Source organism: Limanda limanda, chromosome 11, assembly GCF_963576545.1.
Source record: "Limanda limanda chromosome 11, fLimLim1.1, whole genome shotgun sequence".
Lineage (NCBI taxonomy): Eukaryota > Metazoa > Chordata > Actinopteri > Pleuronectiformes > Pleuronectidae > Limanda > Limanda limanda.
In genome coordinates, this window is record NC_083646.1 from 3,101,617 (window position 1) to 3,121,748 (window position 20,132).

At 42.0% G+C, this 20,132-nt stretch overlaps 1 protein-coding gene across 1 annotated transcript in view; it reads left to right on the forward strand.

Annotated features, from left to right (window-relative positions):
• The window catches only part of dpy19l1l (dpy-19-like 1, like (H. sapiens)), a 30,574-nt gene extending 11,552 nt beyond the window's left edge, over positions 1 to 19,022 (forward strand). Inside the window, exons 10-22 of the mRNA XM_061080560.1 lie at positions 1,083 to 1,160; positions 2,567 to 2,653; positions 2,864 to 2,923; positions 10,904 to 10,984; positions 11,126 to 11,227; positions 11,815 to 11,886; positions 13,175 to 13,257; positions 13,371 to 13,395; positions 14,677 to 14,796; positions 14,907 to 15,081; positions 15,524 to 15,623; positions 15,990 to 16,115; positions 16,280 to 19,022. Coding sequence (XP_060936543.1) covers positions 1,083 to 1,160; positions 2,567 to 2,653; positions 2,864 to 2,923; positions 10,904 to 10,984; positions 11,126 to 11,227; positions 11,815 to 11,886; positions 13,175 to 13,257; positions 13,371 to 13,395; positions 14,677 to 14,796; positions 14,907 to 15,081; positions 15,524 to 15,623; positions 15,990 to 16,115; positions 16,280 to 16,451 — 1,281 coding nt within the window. The 3' untranslated portion in view covers positions 16,452 to 19,022. The remainder of the gene's footprint in view (positions 1 to 1,082; positions 1,161 to 2,566; positions 2,654 to 2,863; positions 2,924 to 10,903; positions 10,985 to 11,125; positions 11,228 to 11,814; positions 11,887 to 13,174; positions 13,258 to 13,370; positions 13,396 to 14,676; positions 14,797 to 14,906; positions 15,082 to 15,523; positions 15,624 to 15,989; positions 16,116 to 16,279) is intronic.
• The last annotated feature ends 1,110 nt before the right edge of the window (positions 19,023 to 20,132 follow it).

Genomic DNA, 20,132 nt, shown 5'->3' on the forward strand with positions numbered 1-20,132 from the left:
CTTCTCCATGTTAGCAGATGGGAAGTGGAACAAACTCAAAAATCCCACCAACACCTTTTCAACACGACAAATTACGTCATTGCCACAAAATGGCAGATCCTGTAATCCTGACTAGGGTTGCAAAATTTCGGGAATATTCAAAGTTGGAAACTTTCCATGGGAATTAACGGGAATATACGGGAATTAACGGGAATAAACTGGAAATGTTGTGGGTAATTTATACTAACTGTATTTACCTTGTCATATACAGACATGAATATAAACATTTTGTTGTGTCATAGGCTGATTTGAGCCCTGAGGAAACTTTGGGCACTTGACTATATGCTTCTGCATCGTTGTGTCATTCTTAACATAGGTCTTTGCACAGTGTTTGCAAATGTTCACAGCCTTTCCTTCTACATTGGATGGGGTGAAATGTCTCCACACATGAGATAGTGCACGTGGCATTGTTCTGTAGAATAAGATGAGAAAAAAGTTTGTAAAAAAACACTAATGCAATGCCAGAGAATAGTCTGTAAAAATATTTTACAATTGATGGATAAATGAATGGAAATAGTCTAGATGAACAGATGAACAATCCTCAATCAGCATGCTAATATATTTTCCCAGTAATATCATGGAAACTTACCTGACTAGTCCTTCACTCTACAGCAGACCTCAACAGCCCTGCTGTAGAGTGAAGGATGCTGGGAGTTATCTGTGCATGTGATGGAAGAATGCACAGTGGAGGGTTGAAACTCAACGTTCCATACATCTTTAAAATAGAGTTTTGAATGATGTTTTTATTGCTCAGCATTTAATTTGCGTTTTTTTTTTTTTCAAAATTCCCGAGCTTAACTTCCCCATGGAAAGTTTCCAGAAAGTTTCCGGAAATTTACCGGAAACTTTCCGCCCCTTTGCAACCCTAATCCTGACACGTCCTCCATCTTTATAAACAGTCTGTGTGTCTGTAGTATTATTCCATTACATTCGTTTTCTGACTTTTCTGAATTGTAGATTTGAACTCTGTTTCCTTTTTGCACATATTGGATGTTTTCTTGCTTCTGCTCTCGTACCCTGTTTATTTCGTGTTTGATTTCCAGGTGGCTTCTCTGTTTGCCTCGTACATCCTGGGCTACCTGGGTCCCACCAAGATGCAGTCCATCCTGGTCACTCACATGGTAAAGTTCAACTCATCAGGGGGTCTCCTGTGTTTCTTGCAGTGGCACTGAAATAATTAGGAATGCACCAAAACAAGAAATTACCAATCTGTGCACGTGAGACGGCAAAAAATGTGAAATAATAGGAAACATAGCAGCGTGTTGATTATTTTTTGTATCACCGTAAATAAGAAGTCTTCCCGGTCGCCCTCGGGGGGGTTATGTGTTCTTCCTCACTTCTTATCTCACTCGGTTCCTCGGCCGACACCAGCAGAGCCGGGGATGACTTTCTTTATTATGAACTGTGCCGCTGAGCGTGCGCCGCTGCCTTTTCACCATTAAAGAGCGATGATATGTGGGCGACTCGGACACTGTCAAGGACAGAAGAACATCATGGTTGTGTCCGTGTGTGAGTGTGTGTGTGTATGTGTGCGTTTTCCTCCGGCCGCTCGTCCTTCTCCTGCACATTCTTTCTCCCCTAATCCCTCAGCGCGCCCGGCTGTTAGCCCGGGCCTGTGTGCACCGCTGATAAGGAGAAAGTCCCTTTGTGGTAAGATGGTAAGATTTGTGTCAGGAGAAGACATATGGTTTGTGCATAATTTAGAGAGCTTGGCCACAATGACTTTAGCCTTGCATGTGTGTCTGTGTGTGTTCTTAAGCACGGAGCACAGACACACAACCCGGCGTGTGTCCTCTACGACCTTCATCCTCTACGAGCCGGTGCAGTGACACTTGTTCCAGGAGATCTGGACACAACCAATACTTATTATCAATTCATCTTTCTGTCATTTGTAGGATTAATTGAATAGTTTAAAATTCGATTTTGTGACATTTTTTGGAACCCCTCGATTAATCAAAAACATGAGCAGCATTTATCATCAATAACATATATTGGTTAACCATTAACTTTAATTCATATATTTATATTTGCAGCCCTACGAACATTCGCCTTCTCGGTGGCCCTGCTGTCGAGTGTAATACAGAGCGGGCGCTTTATTCCTCTCTTCACTGTGGGATTAAGCATCAAAAAGTGAATTTAATGGGATTATTTCCTGCAAGTGGCTGCGTATTCAAACTTTAATGCACTGGTTTTAAATCTCTGGAGTGTTTCCAGCAACACGGCCGCACAGAAAGACTTATTGTCGACGGTTAATGCGATCTGATTCCCAGACCACCCTCCTGCTGCAGAGACACAGAGATGTTGTTATTTGCAGGCAGTGAGAATGAAGCTGTGGTTTATTTTTTTTGGGGTGGGGGGGGGGGAATCACTTGGAACCTACAGAAGCCGACTTCTGTTTCTAATTACACAGACAGATCATGCACACGGAGCCACTGGAAACACTGGTTCCTGTCGCTGTGCACAGTCAGATTCAGCTCTGCAGGATTGTGATGAATAACGATTCCTTCTTCTCTTCTCCCCCCCACAGATCACACTCGGCGTCTGCTTCATCCTGATGTTCGGTAACTCCATGCTGCTCACATCCTTCTACGCCTCCTCACTCGTCTCCATCTGGGTGAGTCTCTGAACTGTTGGATGTCATGAAATGAGATTCAGAAAAAGTTAGTCCAGAAAAAAATAATGAGCACATTTGTAAAAGTGAATTCATGACAGGAGGAAACGGATTTCTGTAGTTGTTTCACAGATGTGATCGAGAAGGTGTATAAATAACGTTTTATAACATTTCTGGAGTTTAACTTTCTGCGTTCCTGATTCTGTTTTTCAGGCCATCATTGCACTGAGGGATCAATTTGCTAAGGTTTTCAAACCTGGCATCATCATCTGGGTACGTAGGATTCACTGCTGCCTGGATTTCATTCCACTTACTGTACATTTAATATTTGTCTATCATGATTGGTATTCTTATAATATATTTATATTTGTTTACTGTGAAAGGGAAAACAATGAAAGATAATTAATGAACAAAAATGTCAGAAAATACAAAAATGTGTAAAGAATATGTAAAACATCTCCTTTATTGACCATTGTAGCAGCAATTTCTATTTTACTGCTACTGGTGGCTGAGTTGGGTTTGATCCTGACACATGTATAAAAGATGAGGAGTAGAGGTTTGTCCGGTTGGTCCCTTTGGCCATTTATTGTAGAAAAAAGATGGTTTACAAATTGCTTGAAACAAACTAAATACATTCAACTAAAGAGTCTCTCGTAGAGCACATTGAACGTCACAAAACATGGTCAAAAAAGTGTTGCCTCGCTCAGCCACCCCCAGATGCTCTTGTGGCTGGCTCTTTAAGCCTTTCCTCTTGGCTCCACCCTTCGCCTCTCAGGTTCAGTTCAGGCGTCCTGTAGGTGGGGTAAAAACACCTACAGACAGTGTCACTCTCACACACACACACACGCATGGCTAATAAAGAAAGATAACAAAGCTTAATATGGCTCCTACATACCGGCCCCTAATTGTGTTTGTAGAGGCAAAGACAATTATTTAAATTACAAATGAGCCATTTCTACTTGCAGTTTACTTATTTTCAATCATTTGGCAATCTTAAACATGATCTCAAAATATGAACTCAAAGTGAATAAATGAACTTATCTTGAACTCTTTTGGTGTTCAGGATTTTCCTTACAGGAACTGTCATCACCCTCGAGCAGTAAACAGATTTTGGACACTGGCCTCTCCAGTACACTCGTCTTTGTTTGCAGCTTCACCACGCGGACATGGCCTCTGGCATCAGGCTTGGCCTCTAAGACTCTTCCCAGTAGCCAGTAGCTGCGAGGAGCGTTGTTATCTGCTATTAGTACAATGTCGCCTGGGACGAAGTTTCTTCTGGTTCTTGACCACTTTTGTCTTTCCTGGAGGAGGGGGAGGTATTCTAGCAGCCATCTCTTCCAGAATAGTTCAGCTATATACTGGACCTGTCTCCAGCGTCTTCTGTGGTAAAGGTCAGAACTTGAAAAGACTCCAGGGGGCAGAAGTGGGTTAGTTCTGTACAGAAGTATGTGATTGGGAGTTAGGGCTTCTAAATCTTGTGGGTCATCAGATACCTTTGTTATAGGCCGGCTGTTGAGAATTGCCTCTACTTCACAGAAAACAGTGGTTAGGCCTTCATCATCTAAAGTTTGCTGCTTCAATACTGAACATAAGACATGCCTTATCATTCGGATGAGGCGTTCCCAGAACCCACCATGGTGAGAGGCAGTGGGGGGATTGAAGCTCCACTGAACTCCGTCCTTCCTTAGAGTTTGTTGGATCTTTCTGTGTTCCATGGCTTGAAGTGCTTCTCTCAGCTCTCTCTCTGCACCTACAAGGTTAGTGCCATGATCTGATCTCATGTGTTGTGCTGTGCCTCTTCGACACAAAAAACGTCTGATGGCATTGATGCAAGAGTCTGTGGTTAAAGAACAGGCCACCTCCAGATGTACTGCTCGGCTGGTCATGCAGGTAAAGATGACGCCATACCTTTTCAGCATGCTCCTGCCCCTTCTCACCTCAAAAGGGCCGAAGTAGTCAAGACCAACATTCGTAAATGGTGGCAAGTCTGTGACAAGTCTTTCCCCTGGCAGATCAGCCATCTTTTGTTCACCAGGTTTTCCTCTGTTCTTTCTGCAAGTCACACAGTGAGAGAGAACCTTTCGTGCAGCAGTGTTTGCCTTTACAATCCAGTATGTTTTTCGTACCTGGGATAGCATATGGTTCCTTCCTCCATGTCCAGTTTGAGCATGGATGTGGCGCAGGATCAGAGTGGACACGTGGTGGTCTTTGGCCAGAATGGCAGGGTGTTTCCTTTCCTCCGGCATTGCTGATCTCCTTAGACGCCCACCCACTCTGAGGATGCCACCATCCAGCACCGGATCCAGTCTGTAGATGCTGCTGCCTTTTCTCACACAGGATGCTCCCTCTTGCAGCATGCTGATTTCCTGTGGGAAACTTTGTCTCTGCACATAGGTAAGTATTGTATTTTCTGCTCTTTTTAGATCTTCAGCTGTTATTGATTCTTTCATGTCACACTTAACTGACCTTGTGTTTATTCTGGTTGCCTTTTGATACTGACAGTCTTTCTTTGAGTCCTTTCTTTTCTGCACCAAGTTCCTCAATGCATTCTTCACTTTCATTATCCATGCAACAGCTACTCTCAACTTCAGCCAATCTGAAAAGTAATTGAGTAACTTGTCTGTGGGCCTTTCCTCACATGTCTGCATGATGGAATTAACTGTTACAGATTTTCTGACCTCTGGGTCATCCATACAAAGCTGACTCCTGTCTATTGGTTCATTTGGCCAATCCTCTTCTGATGACCAGAGGAACTCTGGTCCACAGATCCATCTTTGATTCCTCATGAACCTCTCTGCACTCACACCTCTAGAGCAGTCGTCAGCAGGGTTTCGCTTTGTGTTAATATGTCTCCACTGAGACACTTGTGTGGCTTCCCTAATCCTAGATGTCCTATTCGCCACATAGGTGTGGAAGCGAGTGTGGTCATTTGAGATGTATTTTAACACAGCTGTACTGTCAGACCAAAACACTGACTTATCTCTTGTTGATGGTAGTTCTGCTTTGAGCATTCTGTCCACTTTGACTGACAAAGCTGCTGCGGCTAGCTCCAGCCTCGGGATGGTCTGCCTTTTTAATGGAGCTACTCTCGCTTTGCCCATCAAGAATGCTACATGAACTTTTCCCTTTGCGTTAGTCATTCTGAGATAGCTGGCTGTTCCATAGCCTAGCTCACTGGCATCAGAGAAATGGTGGATCTGGCTGTGCACTGACTCACCAAAATGACTTGGCTTGAAACAGCGTGGTACCTCAAAGCCTTCAAGCATTGACAGACTGCTGTTCCAATTTGTCCACTGCTCCGATAGAGTGAGGGGAATGGTCACGTCCCATCCAAAGTTCTGTCTGCAAAGTTCCTGCAACAACAGTTTAGCTGGCAAAGTAAGTGGACACAGAAAGCCTAAGGGGTCGTATATTGAGCTTACCATGGATAGGATGCCCCTTCTGGTAAGTGCACGTTCACTGATTGTGCTGTTGAACTTAAAGGAGTCACCTTGCACGCACCATTGAAGTCCTAAGGCTCTCTCCATGGGCAATTGATCTTTGTTCAAGTCCAATTTCTTTACCTCTTTGGCTCTGTCCTCTGGTGGAACAGTAGCAAGGACAGCTCTGCTGTTGCTTATCCACTTTGATAAATGAAATCCTCCTCGGTGACAGACTGTGGTGAGGTTTGAGATCAGCTCTACTGCTTCCTTTTCTGTGGACACAGATTTTAAACAATCATCCACATAAAAGTTCTGCAATATTGTCTTTGTTACCTCAGGAGGGAAGTTGCCTGCATTGTCCTCTGCAGTCTTTCTGAGTGCAAAGTTTGCAATGCTGGGTGAAGAGACCGCTCCAAATAAATGAACAGTCATTCGGAATTCTGCAGGAGCATCATCCACATTTCCATGTGGCCACCAAAAGAAGCGCAAGAAGTCTGTATCACCTTCTGTGACCTTGACCTGATGGAACATGGCCTGTATGTCTGCCATCAGTGCTACTGGCTCTTTTCGGAAACGTGTGAGCACTCCTATCAGTGTGCTTGTCAGATTTGGGCCCTGGAGTAGTTCAGAGTTGAGGGATGTCCCCTGAAATGTTGCACTGCAATCGAACACTACTCTGATGGTCTTCTTCTTTGGGTGATATACCCCATGATGAGGGATATACCAAACTTTCCCATGAGTTCTGTTCACCTGTGCTGGGGGAACCATTTCAGCATAGCCCTTATGAATGACATCATTCAGGAACTCTCTGTACTCCTTTTGATAATTCAGATCTCTTTTGAACTTCCTTTTCAGATTCAAAAGGCGTTGTTCTGCAATCACACGGTTGTTAGGCATCGTAACTTTATCAGCTTTAAAAGGTAAGTTAATGCAGTAGTGACCCTCTATCACTTTAACAGATTCATTGGCAATGTTCAAGAACTTCTTGTCATCTACTGACATTTCACTCTTTTCATCATATGCTCTCTCAATGAAATCAGTGTTGTATTGACTCACCAGAAGTTCTTGCAGGTTAACCAGGGAGATCCTATTAACAGTCACTGTGGTCTTGTCCACACCTTTACTGCATCCTCCCAATGGACCATTGACTACCCATCCTAGTAGGGTTTTTACAGCATAGGGCCCATCTTCTTGTGAGTTGATCACCTGCCAGGGTTCCATCAAATTTGCTGCATTCATGCCAATTAGTAAATCAATGTCAGAGTCTATTTGTAGTAATTGAACTTCACTGATATAAGGCCATTTCCTTAAATCCGCCTGTGTTGGGTTGTCGTCCTTTGTCACTGGCATAGACCTTTGAGTGAAGACCTCAGGTAAAGGAAAGAAATTGTTACTTTTCAGTTCGCACACTTCTAGACCTGACACCAACAAACTCTTGACAGGCCGTTCTTGTGCCATTGTTTTTAGCCAAACAGTTGTTGGTTTCCCTTCCAGACTCAATTTCTGCGCCAGCCTCTCCGTGCAGAATGTTGCTGAACTGCCTGGATCGAGAAAAGCATAAGTTTGAATGATTCTGTTGCCTTTCACAGACTTCACTTGAACAGGTAAGATTGAAAGTGCACATTTAGAGTTCCCGGCCCCATTATGCCGACAAACATTGGACTTCACCTCTTTGATATTCTTTGGTGACTCTGCTAACTTTGAGGTCTCACCTTTGACCTGAAAGTTGATGTGAAGCACACTGGGATGGCTTCGGTTGCAGATGTTGCATGACAGACGCGCATGACAGTCTTTGCTTCTGTGTCCTATACGCAAGCATCCAAAACAGAGTGCCTTTTCCTTTAAAAGATTCAACTTTTCCCTGTGTGTTTTCTTCTTGAAGTCAGAGCAGTGCTCCAGACTGTGAGCACCATCACAGCAGAGGCATGGGGATTTGACATCACTGTCCATTTTTGAAGTCACTGGAGTGGTTACTGCCGCCACATTAGCTGCATAATTAACCTTGGGCCTAAACATGGGCTTGCTTTCCTCTGGCCTTTTACTCCTACTAGCAACTGAATCTTGGATTTCTCCAAATACTGGGTTGGAACATATCTTTGCCTGTTTCTCAATGAACTGTACAAGATCTGCAAATGTTATCCTGCTGTTGCCATCCAGTTTCTCCTGAGCTTTAGTCCTCCACTTATCCCGAAACTTGTAGGGTAATTTCATGACTAAGGCTTTCAAGGTAGATGCAACATTCAGTTCACTCATGTAATCCAGTTTTGTCATGGCATTACAGCATCCTTTCAGAAACAGAGCATAGTCATTCAATGCCTTTGGGTCTTCAGGCTTCAGGATAGGCCAATTAAGAGCTTTCTTAATGTAAGCGGTGGAAATTTTAAACTCATTGCCAAAATGTTCCTGTAACAAGCGTTTGGCTCTGAGATAACCCTGATCTCCATCCATGTGCTGACAGCTCTTTACTAGGTCCCTAGCTTGGCCCTTTGTATATTGTTCAAGGTAAAACAATCTGTCTTGTCCATTGTCTGTTTTCCTCTCAATGTTATGTTCAAAAGAGTTCATAAATGACCTAAACTCTAAGATATCTCCATCAAAGACAGTAACACTTTTAGGTGGCAATGTAGATAATTGCTGCTGTCTGAGAAGCATAGACGTGATTTCATTTTGTCTATTCAAGATCGCAATTAGACTAATGGGATCTACATTGTCCTGTAATGACCTGTACTGCCCTTGTTCAGGCAGCATAGGACCTGCCATGTCTTTCCCGGAGTTTACAAGATCAACCAGCGGTCTGTATTCTGTACTGAGCTCAACTTTGTCAGAGTGATCAATGGATTTCTCCTTAATAAGTTTCAGAACATCATTACCTCCTTGAGTTGCACGATCTGCCTGTAGATTCAATGTAGACTGTGACCTTTGATCTGGACCCACGGCCTCTGGGGTTTCCTGGAGTAACCAGTGTCCTCTATAGTCACCCAGTTCACCTTGTCTGCTGCGTGCTTGAAACAAAGGTATGTGTTTCACTTGATCCTTTGGTCGAACAATCCTTTCCTCAAATATGTTGGTTGTGTGAGCCACTTGTTGCAGTGTGTCGATGTTGTCGAGTTCCAGGTTCCTTTCCTCGAAGTACACATTCATGCCATCAGCTGGGGTAGAAGCCACTTGCTCCTCAGCACCAGCATACACTGCAAGCCTGGCATTTGTAGCAGACAATTCAGCTTCAAAAGTCAAAGTCTCCACTTGCCTTCTAATTTTTTCTCCTTTTTCTTCTAAAGCTTGCCTTTCTTTCATAGCATCAGCCTTTGCTAAAAGTGCTGCCCTCTCAGCCTGTGCCACCAGACGAGCTGAAGCTGAACTTGATATTGACCTTTTAGATCCCCTACTAACTGAAGAGATGCTGTCTTTGGGACTAATTTCATCATCTTTCTCTGTTGGAGGTGCAACAACAGGACATGATTGAATCCATTCTTCAGCCCTTGTCTTAAACTCCTCAAAATGAATCCTCTTCGGTTCATACCACTCTCCTGTGTCTGTAACACATTCATCCTTTGATAAAAGCTCTTGATATCCTTTGTGTAATTCATTAAACTCCTCAAACATAAATATATATTCCTGCAAGTTCTTCTTTACTTGCTCCAGGTTTGCTGGATCAGACATGAGTTCAGTCATCCTATTCATTTTGCGAGTCAAAGCAGCCAATTTATTCCTTCTAACTTGTTTTGCTTCCTTTTTCTCAAACTCAAACATTTCTCTTTGCCTTTCAGAATCAACAGAAATATCAGCATGGTCAGCCATATTGGAAACTGAAGCTCTTTGTTCAACTTGACAAACTCAAAGTCCTTTTTTCTTCAAAAATATAAATCAATATTCAACAAAAATGATTCTTCTTCAGGCAATAAACAAGATTCCTTTAAAGTTTCTTCATACACATACCGATTTCTGCAGATTCAGTTGGATTCAATCTTGGTCCTCCACCACTCCCGAGTGGCACATGCACCTGAATTCAGACTTCAACCTCCTTTGTTCCAGTATTCATCCATCCAATGTTGCTTTTTTTTTTCCAAGGTCATCCATCCAAGGCACTTTTTTGACTAATTGTAGCAGCAATTTCTATTTTACTGCTACTGGTGGCTGAGTTGGGTTTGATCCTGACACATGTATAAAAGATGAGGAGTAGAGGTTTGTCCGGTTGGTCCCTTTGGCCATTTATTGTAGAAAAAAGATGGTTTACAAATTGCTTGAAACAAACTAAATACATTCAACTAAAGAGTCTCTCGTAGAGCACATTGAACGTCACAAAACATGGTAAAAAAAGTGTTGCCTCGCTCAGCCACCCCCAGATGCTCTTGTGGCTGGCTCTTTAAGCCTTTCCTCTTGGCTCCACCCTTCGCCTCTCAGGTTCAGTTCAGGCGTCCTGTAGGTGGGGTAAAAACACCTACAGACAGTGTCACTCTCACACACACACACACGCATGGCTAATAAAGAAAGATAACAAAGCTTAATATGGCTCCTACAACCATCTTTACTAAATATTCACGTGTGCCTTCAATTTATCATTGAATTGATTATGTATGTGAACTCTCAAGACTCTCTCTGTTTATTATTACTCTACATCTGCCTTATCTTGCTTAGAAATTCAATTGAATTTCACATTCAAAGTTAGAGGTAAGGTCATTGACGAGGCTGAATTTGCTCTGAGCTCTGAGCTTCACTGGCCTGATCCCAGGTTCCTGTCTGAGGTCTGAGTGTGTGTTTGTGTGTGTTGAACCTGACAGTGTGTGTTTGTGTGTGTTCAACCTGTCAGTGTGTGTCTTCTCTTCCTCCTCAGGTCATGCAGGGTCTGGCGTGGGTCGGCTCCACCGTTCTGCTCAAATTCATGTTGTCCACAATCCTCGGGGCCTCCGATGATGTAAGTGGCAGAAACTTTTCACTGAATCCACTCTGTATTGGCCTCTGAGCTGGAGACAGCAACAGCCACAGGTCATATGATTTCAGGTTGTCTCTCATATTTGTGTAGCATGTATAAAAAACATCTGGTTTTCTTTTCCAGGCTCACATCAGTGGACTGATCAAGTCTAAGTTCACCAGCTACAAGGACTTCCACACTCTGATGTACACGTGTGCTGCAGAATTCGACTTCATGGAGTTGGAGGTGAGCTCCTCTTCAGAGTCACACATTTATCTTCTTTCAGTCAAAGCTGCAGGAAACGCTGATAACGAGAGAGCTGTGTACGCCGCAGCCTTGTTCGCTGATAAAATGCTCGTCTCAGCTGCTCTGTTGTGAAAATCTTACCAAACTTAAGCTTTCAAAATGTCACAGTCTCCCGTGAAGATAGGAAGATGTACCTGCTGTTTTGAATCAGAGAGCGTGGAGGGAATCCGATCTGTGCTCTGAATTTAAACTGCATGACATAGCTCTCTCACCGAACCTCTCTAGTTTACACTTACATCAATATTCTGATATTTAACTGATTACGACAATACTGGAAACAGTATTTTTCTGATTACCAGAACCCAAATGAGGGTTATATAAGCCAATTTTTAAAATAAATTTCTTTTGAGAACAGCAGATGTTTTGGATGCTATGTTGACTAAGCTCTCTATCCTGTAAACAGGTTATGAATAGAATTTTGTATCAGCAAATCATATAAAAATCATAATTGGAGTAAAGTCTTTTTAATAACAAGGTTAATATTTTGAATATTGATGTCCATGTCTCCGTCTTTCTCTCTCCTTCAGACGCCTCTTCGTTACCTCAAGACGTTCCTGCTTCCCCTCAACATGCTGGTGGTTGCTCTCATCGCCGGGAGGGTGAGTCCTCCCAAAGGTTTTGGACCATATGTGAGAAATGGGCAAAGACTTTGGTTCATTTTAGAAGCAGAAGAACAAATCTGACGAGAAGTTTTGTGTGTCAACTGCAGACCGTCTGGTTGCAAATAAATCTTGAGGACATTAAGGGATGAGAAGATGTGTGAGCTGATCACCAGCAGGGTTTTCTGTTAGTGAAACTCTGCAGAAAAATGAAATATAAATCTTGGGAGAAGTCAGAGCAGGCTGCTTGTAACCCGACAGACCAGAACATGGCCAGAAAAAAGATTTTTACATCCCTGTCAGACGCTGGTAAAGTTTAATTGCTCTGAGAAATAACTGAAGCTGAAACATACGAGTGTATAATGTTCAGATAAGGCTGAGAACACATAGCTCCACAGAGGCTAATGCCCCATCCCACCATGTTCAAGCACTGTTTCCTATTACATGTTTTAATAACATAAGAGATCTCTAACTTGGAGATTTGCTCTGTTGCTGCATCTTAGTATAGCATCCTCTTTGCGTTTGCTTGTGCACCCCCCCCTACTGTCATAGATGCAATGAACTCTGTGGGAAACACTGCAAAGAAAGTGCAAACATATCCCTGGTTCCGCAGTAAACAGCCTTGTTGTGAAAGATGGGAAAAGGCAACAATATAACGTAAAAAGCTAAAAATAACATCTCTCTTTTTCAAAAATCTGTGTCAGATGAGTCTTCTTCCTAATGTTTGTAGTTTTTTGTCCTAAAGATTACCAAGCATACATTTCAACCCCATAGTACAACTGCTGAATCTAGAAAGAGGCCTTTTAAATATGGGTTATACTCTTTATTTTTCAGGAAACAGCAGTTGTCTTACTTGATGTCTTAGTGCATTTTAATGCTTTTAGAAAGCTATTTACACCAGTGAGGAAATGCTAAATGACAGAAAGACCTCTGTGTAAAACAGTTTAGTTCAAACCACGTCCTTCAAAGTGACGGTTCTGTTGAATCAGTGCCACGTGAAACAGCTTCAATTAAACCTGAACACTGACTCACCAAGGTAAGATCTCCTGCTGAGGATGTAGGTGGTAGGATTTGGATTAGGCTGCTTCAGTTCCCGTCAGACGAACATAATAGACTGTATGTTGGGGGGGGGGACAAGCTGCATGTAGTCTAATCTCACCATGCCATGCCCACGCTAAGCTAAGAATACACGACTCAATCTGACAAACAATGGCTGCCGAAGCAGGAGCCAGCTGCTGGAAAGAGGCGTTTTTTCATTCCAACAGTTTGACAACCTGTCGTTTTTCAGACGTTCCAGGAGGTGGTCCGGTTCCTGAGGGGCGGGGGGGGCAAGGCGTCTGGCAAGAGCGACGATGGTGACGAAGCTGCAGGGTGAGCGACGCCATGATTTACAATAAAAAATTACCATCGGAATGAAATCGTGAAATAGAAAACGTGTGCTGTTGCAGCTGAGTTTATATATTTCTGTCTCTTCTGGGTTTCAGGTCTGAAATCGCTGCAAAAGGAGAGGTGAGGAAAAAACTCGTTTTCACAACCTCTGTTATTATCGTTAAGTGTATTCACAAACATCTCGGTGTGAATTTTCTGCCATTTTTAACCCATCTATCCACTTCTGTAAAGCTATTTGTATTTCATTAGATTCCCTCAGTGCATTTGCATCTGCTCAGTTTCCAGCGCCCTAAGTGGTTTTCAGCCCTTTTCTCATTACTAAGAAATGAAAGGCAGCTTCTCTTCTGCTCTGAAATCTCACTGTGCCGCCTTTTGTTCAGCTGCTTCATGTCATTTTCTCTAATATCCCTCCCAGGGCAGGGGAACGTTCAGATGTTCATCCACCAGTGTGTGTGCGTGTGTGTTGGTTTGTGTGTGTGTGCGTTCGGAAGCTTCCTGAGTTTCCCAGATAATTGCTTTAATGTTTCTGTGGCTGGATGAGAAACTCTCCAGGGGGCGTTCTCACTGCTCACAGGAGGAACTGTGTTAAAAGCATCACGCACATGTCATTATACACAGCTTGTTCAGAAAAGCTTTTAGATCCACTTGAGAAAGCTTCTGTTGGCTTTTAAAACATTATGAGATGAAACAATTCAGACTTCAAAATAGATAAAATTCACAGTTTAACATCAAACTAATGTTACGGTGAAGCTGTTGCTCTTTAACTCAATCCAGGATTTTTCCATCTGTGGTGTCGAAGACAAAGATTTCTTTGTGTTACATCACAAACGGTTTGATGTCGTAATCACGTGTTTTCTTTATTTTCTTTCAAAAACAGGGAAAACATTGGGTCGGGCAGAGAACGCATTTCAGGAATTTGTAAAAGAGAATTAATATTTAATTTTGCCCACTGGTGGTTTGAATTTCAAAAAACTTTGTTATTGATTCATCTGCGTACATTTGTCTTACATACTTATTTACTTACACACATATTTTAGCCTGCAGGACTGAAGGAAATGATGAAATCAGTTTTCACAACCCATGGTGACGTCCTTAAATAGCTTTCCTTGTCAGATGAACAATTTCCAACCCAAATATATAATTTGTAATGTTTGCAGTATTGTAAAACTACATTGAAGAAATGTTAATCTATATGTCTTCTCAGATGTCTTTGTTAAATGTTGTTTTCCTAGTCACTGGTAGATTTTTGTATTTTAAAAAGATTTCCTCACAAGATCTGTCCTTATGTTATTCTCCCTGTTATTCTTATTTCTCTGTTATTCTGTTATTGCCTCTGTTATTTTCTCTGCACCTTCTTGTCCCCCCTGTGGACTGACTGACTGTGGACGTGTCTCCCTCCAGCTGGTGTACCACAGTCTGCAGCTGCTGGCGTTCGGCGTCCTGGCCGTCCTCATCATGCGTCTGAAGCTCTTCCTCACACCGCACATGTGCATCATGGCCTCGCTCATCTGCTCCAAACAGGTGCGTCTCTCACCTCCTAGAGAGTGACCCCCCGGAAAACACTGTTGGTTGTTTTTATCTCATCAATGTCTGACCTCTAACGGGAGGTGACCTCTCTGTCCCTGTCTCAGGTGTTCGGGTGGATCGGGGAGCGGTTTAAGCACCAGGTGGTGGTGTTTGCTGTCATGGCTGCCATGGCCGTACAGGGAGTGGCCAACCTGCAGGCCCAGTGGGGGATCATCGGAGAGTTCAGCAACCTGCCGCAGGAGGAGCTGCTGGACTGGATCCAGGACAACACCCGTCCTGGTAGGTTTTCATTCTCTCATGTTAAAGATACAGGTAGAGCTGAGTGTCATATCATCATCACACATGATGCACGGTGGAAAGCATTTACAGAAAACATAAAATAATGATTATCACCACAGAACTGTGACGAGAGGAAGGAGACACACAAAAGAGCAGTTCGGTTTTATGTGAAGCTCTGTTGTGATTCACAAATCTCCCTTTTCCTTTGTCTTTGAGAAAGAGCTCTGTGAAACTGTTTCATAGAACTCAACAGTCACCTCCTGTCAACACTCATGACTGTAAATCACAAGCTTTAGAAGAGGCTCAGGGGGAAGTTGTGTCCCTCGTTTGAACCCAAACCAGGAAGTAAAGATAATACAACAAGATAGAAGGAACATCAGCAACTGGTGACAAAGCTGATTAAAGGACACCTATTCAATTTAACTTTTTTTCTGTGACACAGATTCCGTGTTTGCGGGAGCGATGCCCACCATGGCCAGTGTGAAGCTGTCCACAGGTCGTCCCATCGTCAACCATCCCCACTACGAAGACGCTGGTCTGAGGTCAGTGGAGTTTACATTAGAGAAAAAGAAACAACCTGTATTTCAGCCTGAAGGAATCCTGGTTAATCTGCAGCACAGACAGAACAACAAGTTAATGCTGAACAGATTCAATCTTCAAATCCAATGAAGAAATAATTGGATAATTTGCTTGAAGAATAACTGTTCATCTACAATGCTTCATTTAATAAGTACATTTAAATGTGACATAATCTAAAAATATAAAGTCTGAGCTGTGGGACCATTCCCTCACTCTTTACTTTTTTTTAAACTTCTTAGATCTGTAAATATTTCACTTTTCATGAATTGTCTTCTGCGTAAAGTCCTTCCACTTGTTCATAGAAGTTTTATTCTGTTTTGTTCTCGCAGGGAAAGAACCAAGCTGGTTTACTCCATGTACAGCCGCATGTCGGGAGAAACCGTGAAGAGCAATCTGATGCAGCTGGGAGTGGACTTCTTCGTCCTGGAGGATTCTTGGTGCACCAGGAGAACCAGGTACCACCACACCGGCAGTGACTCTCCCACAGTGGATCCCTGTTTCCTTTCACATTAGGATTCTGGTGCTTCCGTCCAGAGAGAATGTCAAAGAGGAAACATGACGTAGAAGAAGGAGAAATAGTTTCTATTCCTGATTAACTCTTTCTTCCCTCTTCACCCAGGCCTGGATGCAGCATGCCAGAGATCTGGGACGTGGAGGATACTGAAAACGTTGGTAAAGTTCCCCTCTGCACCCACATCTCCAAGAACTCACGGCCCTACTTCACCACAGTCTTTTCCAATGACATTTACAAAGTTCTCAAAGTCCCCAAAGTCGCCAAAGAGCTCAGATAACGCTGTCGGATGAACTGATCCAGCTCCAAACTTCTTCTTTCCACCTCTTCTACCCGTCGTTTTTTTTTTGTCAGTCACTGCCGTTGCTGCTTTTTACTTCCGAGAACTCAACCCCCCCCCACAGTTCACCTTTTATCGGAGAGAGCTGTGATTCACTGAGCGGTGGACTGATAACACTAAATCATGATTGACCTTCTGCTTCTCAGTATTTGTTTCTGCTGCAGCTTTGTCATCCAGAGACGTTCCCATCATGCTCCTGTTGGTGCCCAAGTAAAAGCCAACGGGTGGTAAAGCTCTTTTGATTTAGTTCTGTTACACACGTTTATTTTAAGAGATGCTGTTCAAACATCATTGTTTTGTTTTGTCACTTAAAGCAACACTATGTAACTCCAATATTCAGCAGGAAACTTAAAAAACAAGATGAATTCTAAGCAGAGTTTGGTGCCAACATTCCTCTGGTTCAGGAAGCAGAGGATCATGGGTAATATCCACCCTTCGGTTTCTCTTCATGAAAACCAAATCATCGCTCGGAACCAGAGCCCAACAGAGTCAGTCACCTCGTGTGGCTGCAGGTGGCGCTGTTGCTCAGTAGAAGTTACCTAGTGTTGCTTTATGAAGGACCTCGTGTCTCGCAGGACCAATCGATGATGTCCACATACTGTGAAGCAATACCCTTTGCAAACGCTTCTATTGTTATGCACAGTGTTAAACTCTGAAAAGATTTTCAGTTTCCTTTCTATAATTTATTTGTGTGAATATTTTTATGCAAATTTCAAAATGTTGAGACCTTGTTTTTTCTTCCCACGCAAACAGTGTTTTAAGAGTCAAGTGAAACAGGTGAAAATTCGATTCAAGCTTTTTTTTTGTGCTCGTTACTCAAAGTTAATTTCACTCAAGAACTTTTTTAGCAGATGCTAAGTTCGTAATTCAGTCATAAACTGGCATAAAGAGTTTTTATGGCAAAACATAAAGAAAATCCAGTGGTTTTACGTTAACTCTGCCCTGTACCGAACTTTTGTAAATACCCAAACAGCTGTTTTGTACAATACTGATGTTTGGCCTTTAAAAGGTTCTTTGTGTTTGTTGAATTATTGTTAATTGCCAAAGGAAGTTTTGTTATCGATGGCGGGTATTATATTCTGGGCACCGTAGCAGATGAACGATGTGCATTTTGAGAACCATCAGTGTGTGAGTTCTGTAAGAGCCAATCCAAACTACTTAACTGTAGCAGTGACTTGATGTAAATGGTAGCAGTTGTTGTCTCCTTCGCTGGTTTGGACTCTGATAATGATTCTTCAGTATTTTAAGAGAATATGGCTTTGTTACAGTTTGACTAGAAGATGAATGCTACTCATGCCTGTGTGTTGAATATGAAGCTACAGCCAGAAGGCTATCAGCTTAGCTTAGCATAAAGATAGGCACTGGGGAAACAGTTTGCTTGGTGCTGTCCAAAGGTTTAAAATTAAACCTCTAATTCTCATGATTTACATGTTCTATCTCGTTTGTTTAATCTGGTTTCACGCAAATCAAAGTGTGATCACTGAGAAGCAGAAAAATACTTCAGATTCATTGTGGGTCCGAGGTTATTGCCTTTTTCCTTTCTTTCATGTGCTTGTAATCAGGTTTGGAAAGAGAATTTGGGCCCGAGCGGCACAGTAGTCAGAGTTTAGCTGTTTTCCTCTGCTGAGCTCACCACACACTGGCTGCAGCTTCATGTTCAGTGACTTTAATGAAGATGAGAGATGGACTCAATCCCATCATTTTACTCTAAGCAAGAAAACAAATGAGCATATCCAGAATGTGTCCTTTGTGTGCCGTCTGAAGGTTTTATCGTGTTAAGAAGAGGATTTGAAAGTGTCCTTTACTCCCCCTCTAGGTCAAATCAGTGTCTGCATAGCTGCGTTTTGTATTGATGGTTTGTTATAATCAGACTCCCTGAACAATTTTAATTGCAGTCACTCATCTGTATTTGTTTTTTTTTCCTCTCATGTGAACTGACTTTTTTTTGCCCTCAAAGCTTGGTGCCATATTTCAGAGGGAGAGTAGCAGATGTGGAGCTTTACAGAACACAGGATCTATTTTATATCACAACTCCGTGAGGGCAATGAGATGTGTTCCTCGTTTTGGGAAATAAAACTCAGTTGGACTATATCAGAGTTTAATTTCTTTAAAAGGTCTTACGTACGAGTTTGTAACTGATTGGAATCATTTCGGTACGACACTGTATAGATGGTTTTATTGATTAAGCATCATAATGAGATGAGAGAACAAATGAAATTAGTGAAACTAGACTTGAAAAACAAAACAAACCTTTATTCACATTTCAAAAAGAGCTTCTCATTGAGCGGCTGAACAAACCAGATCTGTTTCTTTGTGTAAAGCTCATATGATGACTGATGATTTGACAATGTAGAAGTGATCGTGTGAGTCAAGTGCCCATTGTTCAGGAGTGGGTCAGACTTCCAGAAACACTTTGACGTAAGTAGTTGATTCCTGTTGTGTTTCAGATGTCTTTTATAATATTTGTCTATTTTGTCTGTATTTTAAAAAAATAAAATATTTGCATCAACAGCTTCATGGTTTTTAATGGATATAAATATGTTTTGCTCCACTGGAGGAGAAGATGATGCAAGTGATGGTGATGAGATAATCATATTTAAGAAGGACCAGTCAAAAATGAGCTGGTGGAGAGCAGAGGGAACTCAGGCTGCTAAAATGAATCTGTAGAGAGCTGGTTAAGCCTTTTGTTTTCACTCAGCTAACACTTCAACTCAGTTTGTATCATCTGTATCAACTTCAAACTTTGCATATTGCTATCTCGAGTTTATTAACTACACTAAATTGATCTTTTTTCCCATCACTACATTGAAAATAACACACTTTTTGGTAGTTTAACTTTTAAGGCTATACGTACAGTGAACATTTATCTACATTTAACTGCTTTCTCTCAAGAGCTCTGGTGTTACAGAAACTGTAACTGAAGCATGAGGCCGACCTGGTGAAGAGGAGTCGGTGGAAACCTGCTCCACCTCCTGGCCTCGAGTGGAACGAAACATGCTCTCTTCTGAGTCTGGAATCAGCTTTCCAATCGCTCCTTTGAGTAAAAGTTCAGTTCGTTCAAAGCTGAACTGGCGTGAAAAGCAAACAGGACAAATATTTTAGATAATGTATTTAGTTAAATAGCAGCTAGCAGTGTTCAACACAAGCTATACGAAGTGACTTAATTAATCAATTACAGATTTTATTTGCGAGTCTTGGAAAAGGAGGCAGAATGTTTTGCCCAAGATCAAGCTTTAAAATAAAATAATGTAAAAAAATAATTAACTTTTTTTGTCTTATAAAACCCTGGGAGTTGGCAACTTCAGAGTGCAAGAAAATAAAGAAAACAATCATTTTATAGGGAGGATTTAATAATAATGATTATGTGAGCCAGATGGATGGATGGATGGATAGACAGATCCCATCATTATATTTATGCAATATTCATTCATCTGTGCAATACAATAGTTCATGTGTAATCCAGTCACTGTACATATACTTGTTTTTACACTATATTAGTTTTTATTCCATTCATATTTTTCTATATTTTTTTCATTATCCTTACACTCAAGTATTGCCTTTTACTTATTATCACTCTTGCTGTAGTATTAAAAACTTCCCCATTGTGGGACTAATAAAGGA